This window comes from Alnus glutinosa, chromosome 3, assembly GCF_958979055.1.
Source record: "Alnus glutinosa chromosome 3, dhAlnGlut1.1, whole genome shotgun sequence".
Classification (NCBI taxonomy): domain Eukaryota; kingdom Viridiplantae; phylum Streptophyta; class Magnoliopsida; order Fagales; family Betulaceae; genus Alnus; species Alnus glutinosa.
This window is the reverse complement of record NC_084888.1, coordinates 21630524-21650089: the sequence shown is the minus strand read 5'-3', so window position 1 is coordinate 21650089 and position 19566 is coordinate 21630524. Positions and strand designations below refer to the sequence as shown.

The window sequence follows — 19566 nt, the reverse complement described above, 5'->3', positions numbered from 1 at the left end:
GAATGTGGAAAAATAATGAATCAGGAAAGAGAAATGCTTCATGTACTTAAACTTTTACAAAGAGAGTCTTATTGAAATGATGTGGAGCTTATCCATTGGTACTCGTAACATTTCTTTTTCTTTATTATTTTGATTATCTCCATTAAATAAGCTCCACATCAGTTAGTAAAGCTCTATTTGTAAAAGTTTAAGTACATGTAGCATTCCTCATCAGGAAAAAAGATAACTCTTAAAAGCTGTTTAATCATTCTAAAAGAGAAATGATAGGGGTACCAAATTCTTTTACCAAAAGATGGGTACCAAATGATGTGGAGTTTATTCATTGGTACTTGTAGCATTTCTTTTTATTAATTGTTTTGATCATCTCCAATGAATAAGCTCCACATCATTTGGTACTCATCTTTTGGTAAAAGAATTTGGTACACCTAGCATCCCTCTTCTAAAATGGATCTTACACATGTAGCTATGTTTCAAAATGAGACCAACAAGCAAATATTACTAAATGACTTATTCAGCAATGATCCCCCAAGAGGAAACGTGAGGAAAAGGACAATAAAGATTATCTTCTAAAAGTTACAAATGGCTATCCATCAAAAAGATATCACCCTACTCAATGAAACATATTACAGTAACTGTAGGCAATGACCTATTCCTATGTTACAAATCCATCATTGTATAAAGGCGCCCGTAAATCTTACTGTAGAATACGACTACCAACAAGTGGAAATTGTTGAGCTGCATTATTCTTTGACATCCAATTTCAGTAACTATGAATGAACTTTAGCTCTCCATCTCCTTGGAGACTGAAATTACAGAAAGGGGTTTGACCAAAAATCATAAAGAGCTACTTAAATTAACCGGCTCGACCTTCTTTCCTGCCACCTAATCTAACAATTGGTTTAGGTTTCCCATCTGATTTTCCAAAACTTTCCCCATCATGTCGGGTCACAATTCTCAAAGGATGAGCTTCTGTGTTGAAAACCCATTCATCTAATGAGATGACTGAAGAAGGTGAAAAAAGAAGATAGAGATACTTGAGAGTCTCTGCAAGAAAGAAGCTTTGCATCATATTGTCCTTGACACCAGTATTAACCTGAGAACACCACCAGCAGGCAGTAAACGAACAGTCACATAGTTATCAAGTAAGGAAAAGATTCAGTTCAACATTTAGCAGTTACCAGTTTAGTTCTAAGCATGGATATTTCAATATTAGGGGGTGCCAGGAAAACCACAAAACTGATTCAGTCTGGTCTGAAACCAATACCAGAAAAAAGTAGTTCAACTTGAACTGTTTCTGATTTATAAGCATTTTCTCTAAACCATAAAGTAATCACATTTCAAACACCTCCTTAAAAAAGGAGTCAAAGTGGGATCACTTGGGATTCCTATAACAAACAAAAAAAAAATGATCACCCAGAGCCATAAGGTATGTTTGTTAATGTGTTTTAGAGAGTATTTTTTGTTTGAAAAATTGTTCTGATATGACATAAAGGTGAAAACTGTTTTAAGAAATGTTTTTTGGTGGGGTCCACATTTTAAAAAAAAAAAGTTCTTTATATAGTATACCTGCTTATTTTGAGAAACCCAAACAGATGTAAAGCCCTAATTGTAAAAGAAATTAAAAAGAGGAAAATAAAAAAAAAGATAGGCCACCCTGATGATGCGGCTAACTAACAAGCACAAGTGTTGACAAGCAAGCACCCCAACCACATGAGGGTGGCCAACCCCCTCCACTTAGGGTGGCCACACTGCCACCTAATCTTCTTCTTCTTCTTCTTCTTCTTCTTCTTCTCTTTTTTTTTTTTTTTTTTTTTTTTTTTTTTTTTTTTTCGTATTTTTAATAATATGTTTGCTATGACTTTTACAACTTAGCACCTGTTTTGTCAAAATATTTCTACAATATGGGAAGAATACAGATTTTGTATTGAGTTTTTTGTTAATGTACTTGTTAGTAGTAAACTTTATTTAGACAAGGTTAATGAAAAAATAAAGATGAAGTCAAGTGTATATTAACTAGAATTCTACACTGAGGCCAAAACACAATGAAAAAAGAAAAAGAAAGCATCAGGAAGTGATATCTTAAAACAACATCAAGCGAAGTGATTGACATCATATATTCAAAACCCCAAAGGATAGTACTATTGACTAGAAATCACAGCTCATGAAGTAAATGTTGCTGGTTCGAATCTCCAACATCCCCTCCCTTTAGAGCTAACCTCACTAATCCAAAAAAAAAAAAAAAAAAAAAAAAAAAAAAACCAGAAAAGAAATCACACAAAATTTTCCCATGAGAAAAAGACAACTCTTTTTTTTTTTTTTTTCCCCCGAAAGGCAACATAATTTACTAAGATTATATTTGGATGAAGAATTTGAAAAATTCTTAGACCTAAAATAATAGAACTTAATCTGATGGCATTTTCAATCCCATCAATTTAAATTTCAGCTGTTCACATGAGTTTATTTAAAAATTGAAGTATTGTATTAGTCATAATGATGATGGTATTGGTTGTAAAAATGATATTATGATGGCAATAGTATCGTGTCATCTTTTGGTGATAGCCGTAACAAAAGATGATGGTGGTGCGGTAGAGGTGGTGTTGGAGTGTGGTGGTGGCAATAAAGGCAACAAAAGTAATAGTACCGATTCAAAGAGTAATAACGGTGATATGACAATTATATATATATATATATATATATATATATATATATATATATATATATATAAATAAATAAAAAATAATAATAATAATAAAAAAATTGACATTTCTCATTAAATTTGAACTAGGGATTTGGAAAAACTCTATTGTTAACCCAAACAAAGAAACTAACATTGCAAATTCCATAATTACAACTTCAAAATCCCACTTCATAAAGGAGAAAAAAAAATTATACTCGCACCAACTTCAGAACATTTAAGAAATCTAAATGTTCCCCAAAAATGTTAACAAACTTAAGACTTCTTAAACTCAACGATGATGTATATGAGTCAGCATTGAAATGATCCACTAAATTTTGAGCAATCTAAATGAATCAATTACAATTTAGGAATAGAAACCAAGAGAAATTTTGAGTCAACTAAGTTGTGCGTAATCTACATCAATAAATTAAAGATGTATATTAAAATGTACGTGAATAAATTAAAGGTGTATACAAGTAAATTAAGATGTATATTAGTCATTCTTCTGTTTGAAACTGCTTCGGGCTTGAAGGTTAATTTGGCTAAGTTAGATTTAATTCCTGTGAAGGATGTAGATCAAATGGAAAGTTTAGCCAGAATCTTAGGGTGTGGGGTTGCTACTCTGCCGGTGAAGTATCTAACTCTTCCGTTGGGGGCTTCCTATAAGTCTATTCATATATGGGATGGTGTTATCGAGAAGATTGAACGTCGATTGGCCAACTAAAAAATGTTATACCTTTCCAACGAAGGTAGAGTCACCATTATCAAAAGTACCATCACCAACTTACCCACGTATTATTTGTCTCTATTTCCTCTCCTGGCATGTGTTCGTACTTGCATTGAGAAGCTACATCGAGATTTTTTATGGGAAGGGATTGGTAAAGAGTTCAAATATCAGTTGGTGAGTTGATCCAAGATTTGGACCCCAATTTTAGAGGGAGGGCTAGGTATCAAGAATTTGGTGATGTTCAACTGGGCTATGTTAGGTAAAAATGGATGCGGTTTTATGGGACTGAGAGAGAAGCTTGGTGGAGAGTTGTGGTAGACTCCAAGTTTGGCAGTTTATGGGGAGGTTGGTATTCCTTTGAGCCTGTAGATGCCTTTGTGGTAGGGTTGTGTATCAAGAAAGGGTGGGAGACATTCTTAGACTTTTCTAGATTTGAGGTGGAGGATGGGGCTAGGACCAAATTTTGGCATGATCTGTGGTGCGTGAATATGGTTCTTAAGGAAGCTTTTCCTGTTTTATTTAGTATTGCTCGTGTGAAGGACGCCTCTATTGTAGATAATTTGGAGCTCTTGGGTGGTTCCAATCAGTAGCGCGTGAGCCTTTCTAAAGAGGCACATGACTGGAAGTGGATGTCTTTGCTTCTTTTTTCCAGGTGTTGCACTCAACCAGTATAAGAAGAGGTAGTGAAGATAGGCTATGGTGGGTCTCTTCCAAAAAATGATTGTTCAAGGTTGGGTCCTTCTTTAGCTTTCTGGCTTGCTCTGATGGGAGTCACTTTCCTTGGAAGAGTGTTTGGTGGGCTCAACCTCCTACGAGGGCAGCTTTTTTTGCATGGTCGACGGCCCTAGACAAAATCCTTACTTTGGATAATCTCAGGAAGAGGTATGTTATTATGGTGGATAGATGCTACATGTGCAAGCGAAATATGGAATCAGTGGATCACTTTCTTCATTGCAATGTGGCTTACGCTCTGTGGATTGTTCTCTTTACTTGCTTTGGCATGTCTTGGGTTATGCCTAAGAAAGTTATTGACTTGTTTACCTGTTAGTGGACGTCTGGAAGGTCGAGGAGTGTTCCGATTTGGAAGATGGTGCTGACCTGTATTTTTTGGTGTGTTTGGAAGGAAAGAAATAATAGGTGTTTCCAGGACTTGGAAGGTCCTAAGAGGATATTCTAGTTTCGTTTTTTCATACTTTGTATCTTTGGACGGTGGCTTTTCTATCCTTTTTGTCGCTTAGTTTCGGTGATTTTCTTGTTCGCTTTCCACTTTCTAGTTAGGTGCTTCCTCTTGTATACTTCCGGTGTACTTAGGGGCGCCTTACACTTTTAATAAGACTAATTTATTTATTTTTGATAAGTAATGATAGTTTTATTGAAAGCGTAAGGCGCCCCTACGTACACTAGAAGTATACAACAGGAAACACCTAACTAGAAAGCGAAAAAGAAGCAAGAAATTCAGCAAAACTGATAGATAAAGGGTACAAATAAGCCATCGACCAGACATACAAGGTATGGAGAAACAACTCTAGCACCTCTTCTAGGGAGCTCTCTAAATTCTCAAAATACCTAAGGTTTCTCTCTCTCCAAATACACCAAAAAAGGCAAATAGGCACCATCTTCCATGAAGTAGCGCTCCCAGATCTCCCAGACTTCCACCAACAAGCAACTAAGTCAAGCACACTCCTAGGCATGACCCACGAAATACCAAAGCGGGAGACTAATTTATTAGTAATAAGACTAATTTATTACTTACAAAAAAAAAAAAAAAAAAATTAAAATTCAGGAATAAAAACCAAGTTAAATCTAGAGTAATCTACACGAGTCAACTAAAATTCAAAAATAGAAACCAAGTAACACTACTTTAAGTTAAACAATTAAGTTCTCAAGATCACTGATCAATTTTGAATGGCACAATGACCAAAAAATTCCACTAGATTAAGTCAATGGTAATTTGCCACCATGAACTGCTTGAAAGTGGTTTTTTTCTTTTATAATAAACAGTGGACTGCAAGCTGTGCTTCTATGTTCAATTGTTTTATGTTCTTACATGGGGGCTGGTATGCAGAATTACAGTCAAATCCCTTCTACCCTGAGGATAATACCATATTCTTCACCATAAACATATGGAAGCAATCTTTGAGACAATATTAGAAAGCGCAGTACAGATGCTTTATTCATTAGCCAAAGGAATCTTTAGTTAAGTAAGCCCCACCTTTATTTAAAAATAAAATAAAAGTATATCCGATATAGTAATTCTAAGTTTTCATAAAAGATAATCTGAAATAAATGCATAACAAAAGTTGAGCACAAATGCATAAGTTTAGCTGTGGATTTGAGGAGGGCTTACATCTTTCAGTCCGACATATCCAGAGTCTATGCGGGAATTCTTCTCAAATGCTTGAAATATATTCCAACCCCACTCTTGGTATGTCTTGTTCCCAGTAACACGCCAGAGGTAAAAGAGTGATTCAACCGTCTCAGGTCTCAAAATGTTCCATGATGTACCCACACTCATGTCCTAAGAGAGACATTTATGGAAATACTGTAAGATAATGGAAATAGTGTCTCTCACAAGAAATAAGAATAACTCACCCCCCCAGGACGAAATAAATAATTCTCTCCAGCTAATTTTGTTGGTGTTGACTGATAGAAGTTGTAGCAGGTCCAGGCCAGCTGTTAAAACAAGACATGGCAGAATCCAGTCAAATAAAGAGGGATAGCTGTTACAAAATGTGAACTATTGGAACAAAAGGGATCAACAAGTGCAAGGAAATATTCCTTCACCAAGTTTGCACTAGTAAATTGCTCCTTTGAACAAAGGGTCAAAACAGAGAGAGAAATGGAAAATCTTTTTGATTATACTCCCGAAACAAATTATACAAGTAAGAAAACCAAAAGCATGAAGCATGGCTTGAAGGCCAGTATGCAAAATTCATAGAAGATTTCTAGATTACTAATTAAAAAGAACGAAAAAACAATAGGATATTTGTCTCGCTTTCCATCAGAGAGAAATGCAGAAAAATAGACATTTGGCAATATCAGAAACCAAGAAATGATATAAAAGATACTTTTTATCATATAATCTTTTGCTCTTCGATGGGGTTCGGGGATAAGGGCCAGGAGGCGGAAAATGTGGCCTTCCTCTCTGCACTTGATGACGAGCATAGGCGGTTGGATAAGATTGAGGGTGGTGAGCTTTAGGGGCTTAGGATTTGGGTTTTTTTGGTGGGTTGTGCTTGGGTCGGGTCGGTGTTGAGGCTATTGCTTCTTGTATACTCCGTGTGTATTAGGGGTGCCTTACGCTGTTTTTTTTAATAAAATTTGCACTTCTCAAAAAAAAATTGCTTGCGAAGAAAAACGTCTCGTGGTTTTTTTTAATAGCAGATAATGACTTACAAGTATTTCTACTTTGTAAGCGCATCTTCTCGAAGAGGGAAAGGCAAGACTTATGTACTGTAGCATTGAATGATCCATGTGGGTTTAGAGTTTGAGGGTTTTAGGTCCTTGAGGGTTTTTTGGGTTTCTTTTTATGGGCTGGTTTAGTTGTTCCTGTGTATACTCCAGGTGTACTTAAGGACACCTTACGCTTTCTTTAATAAAACTTTTATTACTTATAAAAAAAAAAAAATCTGTCAAGCTTAAATACTTTAATATCCATCCTAAAAAATGGCCCCAACCAATTCAGGCGACATACATCCTCCCTCTTGTCTCTCACAACTACAGAAAGCTTTCGATATGTGAAGTGTTCACAAAGTCCATCAAACCTCCATGCGGGTAACTTTTTTAATATATGTGTATTTACAATATATTAAATTAAAGTAATGAATAAAGAAACTAATCAAGTTCGGGGTTAGTAAATAAATTTATGAGCTAAACACATTTGAATAATGAAACCTGTTAGGGAACGTTTATAAGGTTTGATGTTCGACACTCTATAAGGTTTGATATTCAGGGTGTTGCTTCTGAAAATCCCCTGCCAATTGTAGGAGTTCAAGTAATGCCACACACATCGTTTAATAATTTTAAATATAAGTCTAAATAAATTGAGCGGATCCTTCAGATGCTCTAGGTCAAATGGGTCACCTGTTGGGTCATGTTTTGACACAGCAGTAAGTCAGCATTTCCAGACCACAATTCGGCTCCATCTGTAGTTCAATTGGTCAGACCAACCAATCTAGTCTGGTTTTTAAAATACCAGTTGTTTGAATTTCAATTTTGGTGTTAGTTCCTGTTTTCTTTCTACATACACAAGGTCTGTATTTGCATCAGTCTTACTAAGCAAGCCAACATGTTACAGGATGTTAAAATTGTGCATGTGATCTTCACATAGATCACTTCATTATGGTTCAAAATTTTGAGACTCATGGCGTATACACCATTTGAGCACATTAGCAGCAATACCGTCAATCACTTTGAGAAATAGAGGCTTCATTTGTTAACCTTTTCTTGGGGGTGTTTTCTGTTTGAAAGTTTGAATTGTGTTTTTTGGTGTTTTTTTTTTTTTTTTTACTTTCCCTTAGCCTAGTAACCTACTAACCCATAGCACGTTTCCCTCTTTCACCTCCTCACCTGTTTTCTCTTCTTCCCCCCCTCCCCCCGAAAAGGCAACATACAAATGCCATCCAACTACAAATGTTTTCAGTCACCACCTACTAACCATAGCCTGTTATTGCCACACGCCATTCAACATATAAACAGTTTCTGTCACCTCTGTCACCTACTAGCCTGCTTTTTTGGTTTTTTTTTTTTTTTGACTGCCATTCAGCTAATTTTGTTCTGCATGTACAATCGTGCAAAATTGCTTCGGTGAGAAGACTCCTCGCTTCAGAAAGCAGCTGAAGAAAAGACTTGTGGCACGTAGAAAAACATTTCAAGAAAACGTTAACAAACGCCCGTGTTTTTGTTTTCTATTGGATAAAGACAGAAAACACCCCCAAGAAAATGTTAACAAACGGAGCCCCAGCCTTTTGCTCTCAATTTGTTCTCTTCCCCACTATCTCTCATCTTAAAAACCTGGTTCTCACCTATCTCTCATCTCCTTATCCTAAATTTCTCCTCCTCCAGAGCTTTACCCGAAAAATGTTGAAATGTCAGAGGATGCCATAGCTGCCGGTAGAGTCTTGTGAAAGTGTGTAGGTGGTGGTTTGGGTGATGCTGTGATGGTCAAGGCAGCAAAAGAAAGTAATGGTAGCTGCAAGTCCAGTCAGCACTGATAATCAAGGCAGAGAGATGTCGGGTAATACTCTTGTTAATTGGACCTGGAGTCCACAAATGTTGATAGCAATTAGATTGGAAAATTGTGACTGCTGTATGCAGCATCCTTGGCTAGGGCTTGTGAGTGGTAATTGAAAGATCACAGCAACAGACTTCAACCACTTCAGTGACAATTGGAAGGTTGAGAGAAAGAAAATGGTGGAGAGCGAGATGAGGAGGAAACCAGTGATCGATGTTATTGAACTGACAAATCACAAATGCCCTCAGATTCAAGAGTAATGAAAAACAAATTAAGTGCTTGTTTAGCACAAACAATTGTAGGTACAGTATGAGTTTTAGAAGAACCCTTGCATATTACACGAGGATTCTTCCAGATGCTTTAACAAAACTTGAATGAACACAAATATCTAATTGTTCAGTCATTTTAGCTCATCCCCTACCCTCAAAAAATTTCACCCAGGCAAAATTTGGAAAAACCCACGGCTTCCACACAAATAATAGACCATGTCCAAATTGATCTTGAATTTTGACAACAGCCATGATAAATCAACGTTCACAAATTATAAAAATATTATGAGGAATTAATATACCTCTTCTGCAAGTGATAAGAATTTTTGAGACTCATCCGGACCATAACCAGACGATCCTAAAGCCAGCATTCCTGGAGCAAAGCAGGCTAATTCATCCATCTGCGTATAAATTAGAGAAAGATTAAAAAAAAAAAAAAAAAAAGAAGCATCAGATAATAAATTATTAATTTGATACTCCCCCTTCCCCTTTCCTTTGTATTGCTCAGAAAAAATAAAAAAATAAAAAAATATATTAATTAATTTGATACTATTGGTACCGCTCCCAATAATTTACCTTGTCTGACAGAGAATCACCATTCTTCTCGCAAATATACGCAAATGATGATGGTGTTGTTCTCCTAATCAAGCTTAACAGACCTTTCATTGATGTCTCCCACATTTCTCTGCTTCCAAGATTCCACAAGAAGTCTTGACATCAAGATGAAATTTAACGAACAAAGAATACTAATGTATATAAAACTGGATGAATAGTTTAATCTAAAGTTTTGAAAAAACAGAAAGGCAAATAGAAATTGTGTACCATATTAAATTTAAAAAAAAAAAAAAGAAAAAAAGAAAAAAAAGGGGTGTCAAATATGAAAGATAAGATTCTTTATCCTGAATCCAAGTAAAAAGTAGCATGAGAAATCTATTTTTTGCAAGCAAATATGATTTTCATAGCAGGGTATGCGGTCCCTTTTTTTTTTTTTTTTTTTTAAGGTAAATAGAGAAATTTTATAAAAAGCATAGGCGCCCCTGAGCATACAGGAAGTATACAAAAGACACAAAAACAGAAAAGGCAAAGAAACAAGTAAAAAACCCGCAAAGACCCAACCACAACAGAAATCCCAAAACAACCCAGCAAGAACCAGCCCAAAAACCCTCAGCTACATTATATCACAACAAAGCCCTCTTACTTTTGCCCCGAGTAGAACCAAAACTCCTAACATCATAATTGATATCGCACTCAAGGTTATGCAGTCCTTTTTGTTTTTTTGATGATGAGGAACCCCTCAAGGCAGGGCCACTTCGTATACCCACCCTTGTCGGATAAACCTTAGACTCATGCAAAGCACCAGGGGTATGCAGTCTTATATACATAAAGATGAAATGGCGAAGTCTTCTCACCTATAATGCTTCACAGCTGAAGTTCTATTCCCCTGTATCCAGACTTTGAGCAAGTATTCATAAAAGCTGCAATCAAATTTTTGAGTTAAGCATAAACCCAAGTAAAAAATACAAGACTAGTTTATGGGACATAGACTAAGTAGTGCGAAATCAACACAATTAATTAAATCTGAAACTCAAAAGTTAGTGTAAGAGCATTCCCAGCAGCTTCCCAATCATTTTCTGTAAATATAAGGAACAAAACTACTTTTTACTTCTCTATCAAAAAACACCTCACATCAGCTTTCCTTCATTTTTCCTTATATCATTAAAATATTATTTTATTACTTTTACTTTAATTAGAAGTAGGAAAAAGAGGATAAAGTAGGAGAGAGAGATAATATAGTTTTAGAATAAACAATTGAATGGGAAGTGAATAGTGTTTCCCAATGCATTGGGAAGCACTACTCACTTCCCAGGGAAACGAAAATTTTAGGGGAGCTGCTGTTTAGGAGTTTTTGTAATTTTCTTGAAATTTTCTCTAAAATTTAAGGAACAAATCCCCTTTAGAGAAGCTGCAGAGAATGCTCTAAATCACAACAAAATTTTGAATGGCGAGTACCTGTCGCCCATAGCACCAAAGGTTATGGTTGAGTGCATTGCAGTTCCTCTGTGAGGATCAACAAAGATAGGAAGCAAACCATTTGCAGGAAAAGTTTGATTAAGCTGTAGTATAACGTTCTCCACCTGAAACATGAATATGCAAGCCATTCAATTCACTGGCAGCACACCAACACCGAGAAATATTCCTTTTATCAAGAAGTGACAACCATTTTGGGAGTGCCAAACCCTTAGAATAGTTCCATAACAGAAAATCCTTAACTATACAAGCCAGGATTTCTATGCAGACAAGGAGGTCGATGATTGTTAAAATTTCATCAACTATCATTTAAGCACATTTAATACATATGAAAAACAATAATAAACCATATCTGTTGTTCAATAATCTTCTGCATATAAGCATAATCAAATACCTTCTGCTGATACTTGGGGTCTCCTGTTCTTTGAGATAGAGCAATAAACTCCAGCTGCTCTGTCCCAGAATCTGCCAGGATACTTTCACCCTAGGAACAAAAATATTTAAAAATCAAATATCAAGAATAAATTAATCAAATTACAAAATACTACTTGTGAATGTTTGACAAAATATCTCAGTATTATCTACAAAATCAAGGTTTATGCATATGATAGAATTATGGATTCAATAAATTAATGTAGTGTAACTGGAGAAAATCTAAGACAACGATCTGCAATCAGGACCCTTCCAGGCTATTAAAATAGGGAGATAAAATGACAGTCAAACAAATCTTAATGTGTAAAAGAAATGGTGAAAGCAAAAGAAAAAAATAAAGTAGCAATGACATGTTGGTCCAATGGTAATTGGCGAGCTTCACAATGACCCTCAGGGTGAGAGTTTGAGAGCTAAACTCACCCTGAAGAGATTCCAAAACATAAACAGCCTTCAACAATATCCACAGCCATAGTTAAAAATCAAATCATGAAAGCCTAACCCCAACTATATGGGATAATTAACTCTGCATATAGATTAACTTACCCCGGTCCATCCAGGGTTGTGTGGCCTTCCATGTACCAAGTTGATTATGTTATAAGGAACCCCAGAAGGTGTATCCCATGCAGGCAGCAATCTATCTGCAATGTCTCTAGCCTTATTGAGGAAGACTTGGTCCCTTGAAAGATCATATGCACTAAGAAGTCCGCCTACAACTCTGAATTTCAGGAAAGCAGACGGGATTTAGCAGATGCAACACGGCTGGCTCTCACCCTATGTTGCTTTTAAAACCACAAGAAGCCACAGCCCATAACAGTTCATGTTAAGAGGGAACAAGATAACTTAAATTCAACTACATAAACCTTATAACACAACCTTATGGTTGTCTCAAAAACGCTAGCATCATGATCCTTGTTAAAATCCAATGAATTTGCAACCCACCTGCCAAGAAAAATGGGGAATGATATACGAGGATAGTAAATTAATGCCCATGAGAATGACAAACAAAACATGAAAGTTAAGCTTACTCTCTAGCTTTCTGGAATTGCTCATCAAGACCCATGATGTATAATGTATCAAGTGAGTCTACTAGAGTGGCTCCAAGACCACCAAAGCTATTTACACCACTCTTCGACTGTGGCTGGTAGCAAAATGAGTAAGTGCATTAGTTGTGAATGTTGTGTGCATAAAAAAAAATAACATTGATATAATAATGGAAGTAAAAAAAAAATGCCATCAATCTAAAACTTTCAGGCTAGATATATAATTTATTAATCATCACGTCTCCCTCTGCAATTGTTACTAGACAGACCTCAATGCTCCATTACATTGTTGAGCACAAGAAAGGAAAATAAATATAGGTGGATTAGGAGTGAAAAGAAGACTAACTCAGCAGCAAGAAGCAATCAATAGATTTATAGGTATGATGGTGATTCAAGTTCTAGTACTTGATCCATTATGAATCTTATTGTTGCTATATCTTTATATCTGTTAGTCTACTTGTGCACCTATCTTTCTCGGCCAAGTATAAAAGTAGCACTTGGACTCTGATATTTTTCCTTGATAGATCCTATCTACCTCCCTAAGACTGCTGGCATTTCTTTTCCATCATCAACTGCTTTACAAAGCCTAGGTGTCCTATACACTACAATGGTTAGATAAAGATAGGATAAGCTCTAGAGGCAGATTACCTGTAATCTGCTGAAGGCCAAACTAGGACAGATTTGGAAATATCTGTGCGCGTTTTGTCTTGGCTTTGGGGCTGCAAGTAAAAATTTTAGGGCTAGCGATTATAGAACGGATATCGCAGGATTTGTATGAAACTAAGGTTTGGAAAAGATAGGGTTAAAAGAGTGAAGGGACTGTCTCTCGAGGCATACAGCTTGCACGGATTTTTCTGGCTGCAATAAAGGTTGTGCTTTTAAGGATGTTTCGAGTGATGATTTGCAATCTGAAAGGTTGGAAGAAAAAAAAAACACTATTGTGTCTTAATACTCAAAAAACTCAATATACCATTAATCAAGGTAAGGACTTTTGGATACAAGAAAGCATGTTTATACAAGCTCATTGACTCTTCCTTAACCTACTATGACTATTAGCATACAATTTCTAACAATACGAGTAAAATACCTAACTGGGACTCAAAGAAAATAAACCACGACAGATATAAACTTGTAGAAAACTCTAACTTGACTCTATTACCAAAATACCCTCAATTTGCAGGGGTTGGGAAAACTAAAGATCTGACCCTCATTATAAAACTAACTGCAGCTCATGAAATAAAAACCTAATTCCAAACATATTTAACCCTAGACTCTAATGACTTGACCTTCATAACCACACAAAACTCGTCTCCGTTTGATGTTACACATGAATGCAGCACATGAAACTAACGGGAAACTAACGGGAAACTACCTCACAGGCAAGTCTTTTACTCTTGAAAAAATAAAGCATAGCTTAAGGAAAGATAGGAAAACCGTATGGCTTCATCCACTAAATGATTTTGGTCATGGCACTGCAATATCAGTTGCAGATTGTTAATAATGATTTGCAAACTCTCTCTCTCTCTACCCCCCCCCCCCCCCGGTTGGCATGTGGGGGCGAGTCCCGACTTAGTTTCTGTTGGTTTTCCCAGCATCGTTGTAAGCTTCGTCTTCCTTCTGGTTTGTGCAATGGGGTATTAAGTAGATTTTATGTGGAAGCCAAGTCTTTCAAGCTCATTTGTGAGGAGGGGATATCAGTTGCTCAAGTTTTTGAAAGAAGCAGGTGTCCTGTGCATTCTGTTCCTCTGGGTTGTGTTTGTGTAAAATGACTGTTGGAGACCATGAAAGCTCTGCTTCTAGCAAAGGGCTCGGAGGAATTCTATGGATCACCCAGGGGGGGTGCCAAAGCTTATATAGCCCAGCGTTGCTTGAATTTTTACAGTCGATGCATATTTCTTGTAAAATTTAAAACCAGATGAAAACAATAATGATGGAACAGAAAACATACTAAAAAAAGGTTTAGAGTACCTGAAGTTCATCTTGGCCCCATGCATATTTCTCGTATGAACTCCAGGCGTGAAGCATTGCTTCTTTAACTTTCTCTCTTCGCTGAATGTCAATTGGATCATCTGGAACAACCTCTTTCTTGGAAAGCTGACCATGTGTATTCTCTAGCTCTTTCAACTGGAAGTAAAATTTACTAATTAGTCCAACACGTCTAGCACTTTAAAAAAGGATAAAAGATTACTGTGGAATAAGAGTTATTGCATGCTACCCTACAGTTCTGTCCACACTTAAAAGTACTTGAGCAATATGAATTTAGAAAACCATGGAAAGTACAATAGACCATTTGAAAAAAAAAAAAAAAAAAACAACAACAACAACAAGATTAGTCAGAAACTTTGCTGTCTTATTCACAAATAAAAAGTTACAAGGCTATTTTATGACTACATAACTCTCTCTATTTCGAGAATATGATCAAACAGATTTTCCTAGGATAGGCATAAGTTTGACCATAAGTCCAGGATAAGCATTCTCAATTTCTTACCAAATTCTGCAGATGGGTCTTTTCTTCATTTAACTTGGAAACTTCTATCTGCAAATTAGAAAGAAGTTTATCAGACAGGCAAGAAAGAAACAAGTCTCAGAGAAACATTCTGCACTATAATTCAACTTTTTAGAGCAAAATTCACATGAAAGAAAAATACTCCTTATAAATCCACATTTGAAGAAAAAAGTTATTCAAAACTAGTAGTTTAACATATATTTTCTAATTATGAAGTGCAGCCCTATCAGAAGCTGGAGTACCGGAAGCCAATTTATACCGAAATAACGCTTAAAATACAATAGGAAAACTAGGTACGTAGCATAAGGGAAGTTTCTAACTCTTGTTGTGATGCCTAGAATATCATCATATTCTTCTTTCCTTAATATGACTCCAGCAGCTGCAATTTTTACACATCACCAAAAGCACACGTCTTTTATAATTTTTCATCCTAAAATGATAGTCACATAACCCCCTCCCACTTTAAATCCCTAAGATCACAATTTTTCCAGAAATATAATCCAGTATTTTTTTTATTTTTTATTTTTTATTTTTTTTATTTTATAAGTAAGAAGAACATTATTAAAGAAAGCGTAAGGCACCCCTAAATACACAGGAAGTATACACAGAAACAACCAACGCTAACCCGCGAAAACCCACAACACCAAGGCCCCAGAACACGAAAGAAGCAAAAACAAACTACAAAAGAACCCAACTAAGAACAAGACTACCCACTACCCGTCAAGGCACAACAAACCTACAACATGTATGCCTTGCCTTTCCTACGCCTAGAAGGATAGTTCGCATCACCATAATTGATGGAGCTATGCAAATTCAAAATCTCTCTTTTTCCTTTAGACTTCTGGCGCGCAAAAAACTAGAACTCCTCTTCCATGACATCTCGAATAACCATAGCATCCTCCCCAAAATCCCCATCTATCGCCCAATCTAAGGGCAAACTATCCCAATAATCATCTTCTCCTCCTCCCACACCACAATCTCCCCGTTATGATTAAAACCAATCAGCCAATTCCGAGATTGGGAGAAACCATTTAAGCAACCACTCGAAGGGGTGGAAGGACCTACCACCCCGCCATTGTTGACCTCCTGAGGTGACGCGGGAGGGACTGAAACTCTCGGGGGAGGGTTAAGAAACCCTTTCCTAAAAAGGCATTGATTCACTAGCGTCACTGACTTCTTCATTGCAAGAGGCTTTGCCGCCTTCTCAGCTGGCGGCTCTGTACCCATAACCCTCTTATCAACGTAGCCAACAGACATCTTCACGACTTCTAGGGAATCAGAAAGTAGCACATCATTCCACTTCACAGAATGCCCTTCCCTCAGTTTTTTCACCCTCCTGTAGTAACATTGAAAAGGCTTAGAAACCACCACAGGGAGGGGAGAACGCAGCTTCTCTCCCAAAATAGCTGCTCCAGCGAGAGACGGAGGGGCAGAAAAGAGTTTAGGAATCTGAAGCGTCCCCAATGGAGTGAACTTAAAGACAGAAGCCGAATAAGAAGCAGGATCTGCCGGAAAACCCAAATCCGGTGCCGAACCTATAATCCAGTATGAAAGATGTTGAAGACAACATCAGTCAATCTGCATTTGCTCTCTCATGTCTTATTTTATAAGTAATTCAATCTCATAGAAAGGCGCAAGAGGGGCGCACAACCCAAGTAGCATATAGGAGTAAAACACCCAATCAAGAATAAAAAATAAAAACACTTAAAGAAATTCTAAGAAATTAGAAAAAAGATAACAACTATAAGCAGTCATCCAAACATAAAGAGTTTTGAATATAATGGCTTGTAACTCTATCACCATCCTCTCACAATCTTCGAAGTTTTGAGCGTTGTATTCTCTCCAAATGCACCACAATAAGTACAAACGAATTATCTTCCAAACTTCTATATTGCAATGGCCTCTAAACTAACCTCTAAAAATGCCCCAACTCAATCCCAAGAAGATGGAAAATCAATAACCACGAGTCTTTAGTCACGTTGTAGTGGAGTAAAAGATGATCACTGGTTGCCCCGCTCTTTTTACACATACAATACCAATCAACCACAATGATGTGCCTCTTTCTCAAGTTATCCTAAGTTAAAATCTTCCCTAAAGTTGTTGTCCAAACAAACAACACTACTCTCAGGAGCCTTATTTCTCCAAATGCACTTCCAAAAAAAAGGGAGAGCCAATGGGAGGAATAAGCGCATTATAAAAAGACTTGACCTCAAACACCTGCCTTTTGGAAGGGGTCCAACAAATTTTATCCTCACCATCGCATCTCAACTAGAAAGAGTACAAAACAATAAAGAACAAGGTAATCAACTTCACCTCCTATTCATTCATTGATCTAATGAAGGTGATGTTCCACTGTAAAGTGTCGTTAGAGAACTGCAAGTAATCTGCCACCAAAGCCTCCTTGAAGCGAGATATACTTACTATACAACTCCGGGAAACTCGCCTTCAAAGTCTGATTCCACCCCCTCCTAACACTTTTCCACCACCCGAGCCTAAAAACCCCAATAACTGCATTAGAACAGCACCCTTCCCACATGTTGCTATATTTAAAATCCACAACCGATCTCCACAAAGCCTCCCTCTTTGTGGCATAACGCCATAACCATTTCCTCAAAAGAGTTCAGTTAGGCATAAGCAAATTTCTAACCCCTGAACCACTTGAGGATATTGGAGTACACATCTTTGATCAACGACAAGATGGAATTTAAATTCATCACCGACTCCACCCTACAAAAAGTCCCGCTGAAGTTTCTCAATACAATTAGCAACACTAACAAGGATGGGGAACCAGGACAAACAAAAAGTAGGCAAGTTAGAAAGAGTACTTTTAATTAAAGTAATCGTACCACCCTCAGACAAATAAAGTTGCTTCCAACCAACCAAATAACGTTCCATCTTCTCAATAATACCATCTCAAATTGATCTTGCCTTGAAAGAAGACTCCAATAGAAGACCTAGGTACTTCATTGGCAAAGAAGAAACCCTACAACAAGGACATGAGCCAAGCCTTCAACATCTTCCATGGCAACAAGGACTAGCTCTGATTTAACCACGTTAATTTCAATCTTGAGATAGCTTCAAAGCATAGAAAAAGATAATGCAAATGACAGAGGTGATTAGGGTTTGCCTCACAAAAGAACAAGGTGCCATCCGCAAATAGGAGATAAAACACAAATTGCTCTTCATTACTCCTCGACCCCACCAAAAACCTAATAACACAAATTGCTCTTCTTCTCTTTTCCTTATCTCTCAGGGGCGGCTGAGTTGGGTGAGAAGATTTGTTCTTCTCTCCCCACGATACAGTCTACTAAACCTTTCCAGAGCTATTACCGAAAGGCTAGGGATCTCAGGGAAGGTCACTCAATGAAGTGGAATGAGGGGTTGTTAGCAGATTCCCTAGCTACTTTGAAGACGCCTATCTGTTCTGCTAAAAAGGAAGTAGCTGAATCTGTGGGTTCTGTGAAGAAGGGTTTCCTTCGAAAGGAGTTCCTCAACCCTCACCCGGCTGCGATAGCCCCTACTGTGTCTCATGAGGCCAAGGATGTTGGGATGATAGGGCTTCACTCCCCCCTGGGATGTCGCATCATTCCTTCATCCGTAGAGGGCAATGGTGTTTCTCAATCTCAGGAATGGCTTGTCGGGTTTGATCTTAATGGGGAGTTAGTTGTTTGGGAGAAGGATGATGATTTTTGGGATGGGTTGCTCTTAGACTGGTTGTTGGATAGGGTTCAGGGCGAGGAGTCTTTGGCAATCCTTGATGCCATGGAAGATGAATTCCATCGGGACAAGATTATAGCACGCCAAAAAACCAAAGGAAAGAGAGAGCTTTTGAATTTGAAAAGTTTCATTAATTACGGCATTGCAAGTGCTCCCTCTAGGCGCGGGAAAGGCAAGGCTCTCATGTAGTAGGGTTTTGTGCCCTCATGGGTTTAGAGGTTTTCGGGTTTTTGAGTTTTAGGGCTTACCTCCTTGTGGGTTTTGTTGGGTTCCTTTGTGGGCTATTCTCGGGTGCTTCTTTTGGGCTTAAGGGTTTTGTTGGGTGCTTTTTGTGGGTTGGCTTTGGTTGTTCCTATGTATACTCCCTGTGTATTTAGGGGTGCCTTACGCATTTTCTAATAAAACTTTTCTTACTTATAAAAAAAAAAAAAAAAAAAAACAGTTCCCTATTCAACGAAGTAAACAACATTCGACTCAAAGCCTCCATAACAACAACAAAAGGCAACAGGGTTAAAGGATCCCCTATCTCAAGCCACAAGTATTGTCAAGGAAGCCAATGGGAGTTCCATTAACCAAAACAGAAAAACGCACTGTAGAGACACAGCGTGTTATCCACTCAAACCATTTCCCCTCAAAACCATGTCCTCAACATACAGCAAGAAACCCCAATTAACATGATCATAAGCCTTCTCTAAATCCAATTTACAAAGCACACCTAGACTCCCAAATTTGATTCTACTATCAAGACATTCATTGGCAATAAGGACTAAGGCCTCGATTGGTTCGTGGAATGGGTATTCCATTAGAAAAATGAATAGTTATTACTAGAAATAAAGGAGTGTGGAATAGAATAATTTTTTTTTTCTTTATAAGTGTGGAATAGAATAATTATTCTCATTCTTTAGTTTAGTGACAAAAGATATGCCTTGATTAGGAG

General features: G+C 37.3%; 1 protein-coding gene across 1 annotated transcript in view; it reads right to left on the bottom strand.

Moving 5' to 3' along the window:
• Positions 1–476: 476 nt before the first annotated feature.
• LOC133862399 (mannosyl-oligosaccharide 1,2-alpha-mannosidase MNS1) overlaps positions 477–19566 on the bottom strand; it is a 29016-nt gene continuing 9926 nt past the window's right edge. Inside the window, exons 2-14 of the mRNA XM_062298198.1 lie at positions 14895–14942; positions 14375–14530; positions 12392–12504; positions 12240–12305; positions 11910–12081; positions 11329–11418; positions 10917–11041; positions 10316–10381; positions 9483–9591; positions 9209–9307; positions 5997–6077; positions 5752–5922; positions 477–1093 (exon numbers count right to left, since the gene is read on the bottom strand). Coding sequence (XP_062154182.1) covers positions 854–1093; positions 5752–5922; positions 5997–6077; positions 9209–9307; positions 9483–9591; positions 10316–10381; positions 10917–11041; positions 11329–11418; positions 11910–12081; positions 12240–12305; positions 12392–12504; positions 14375–14530; positions 14895–14942 — 1536 coding nt within the window. The 3' untranslated portion in view covers positions 477–853. The remainder of the gene's footprint in view (positions 1094–5751; positions 5923–5996; positions 6078–9208; positions 9308–9482; positions 9592–10315; positions 10382–10916; positions 11042–11328; positions 11419–11909; positions 12082–12239; positions 12306–12391; positions 12505–14374; positions 14531–14894; positions 14943–19566) is intronic.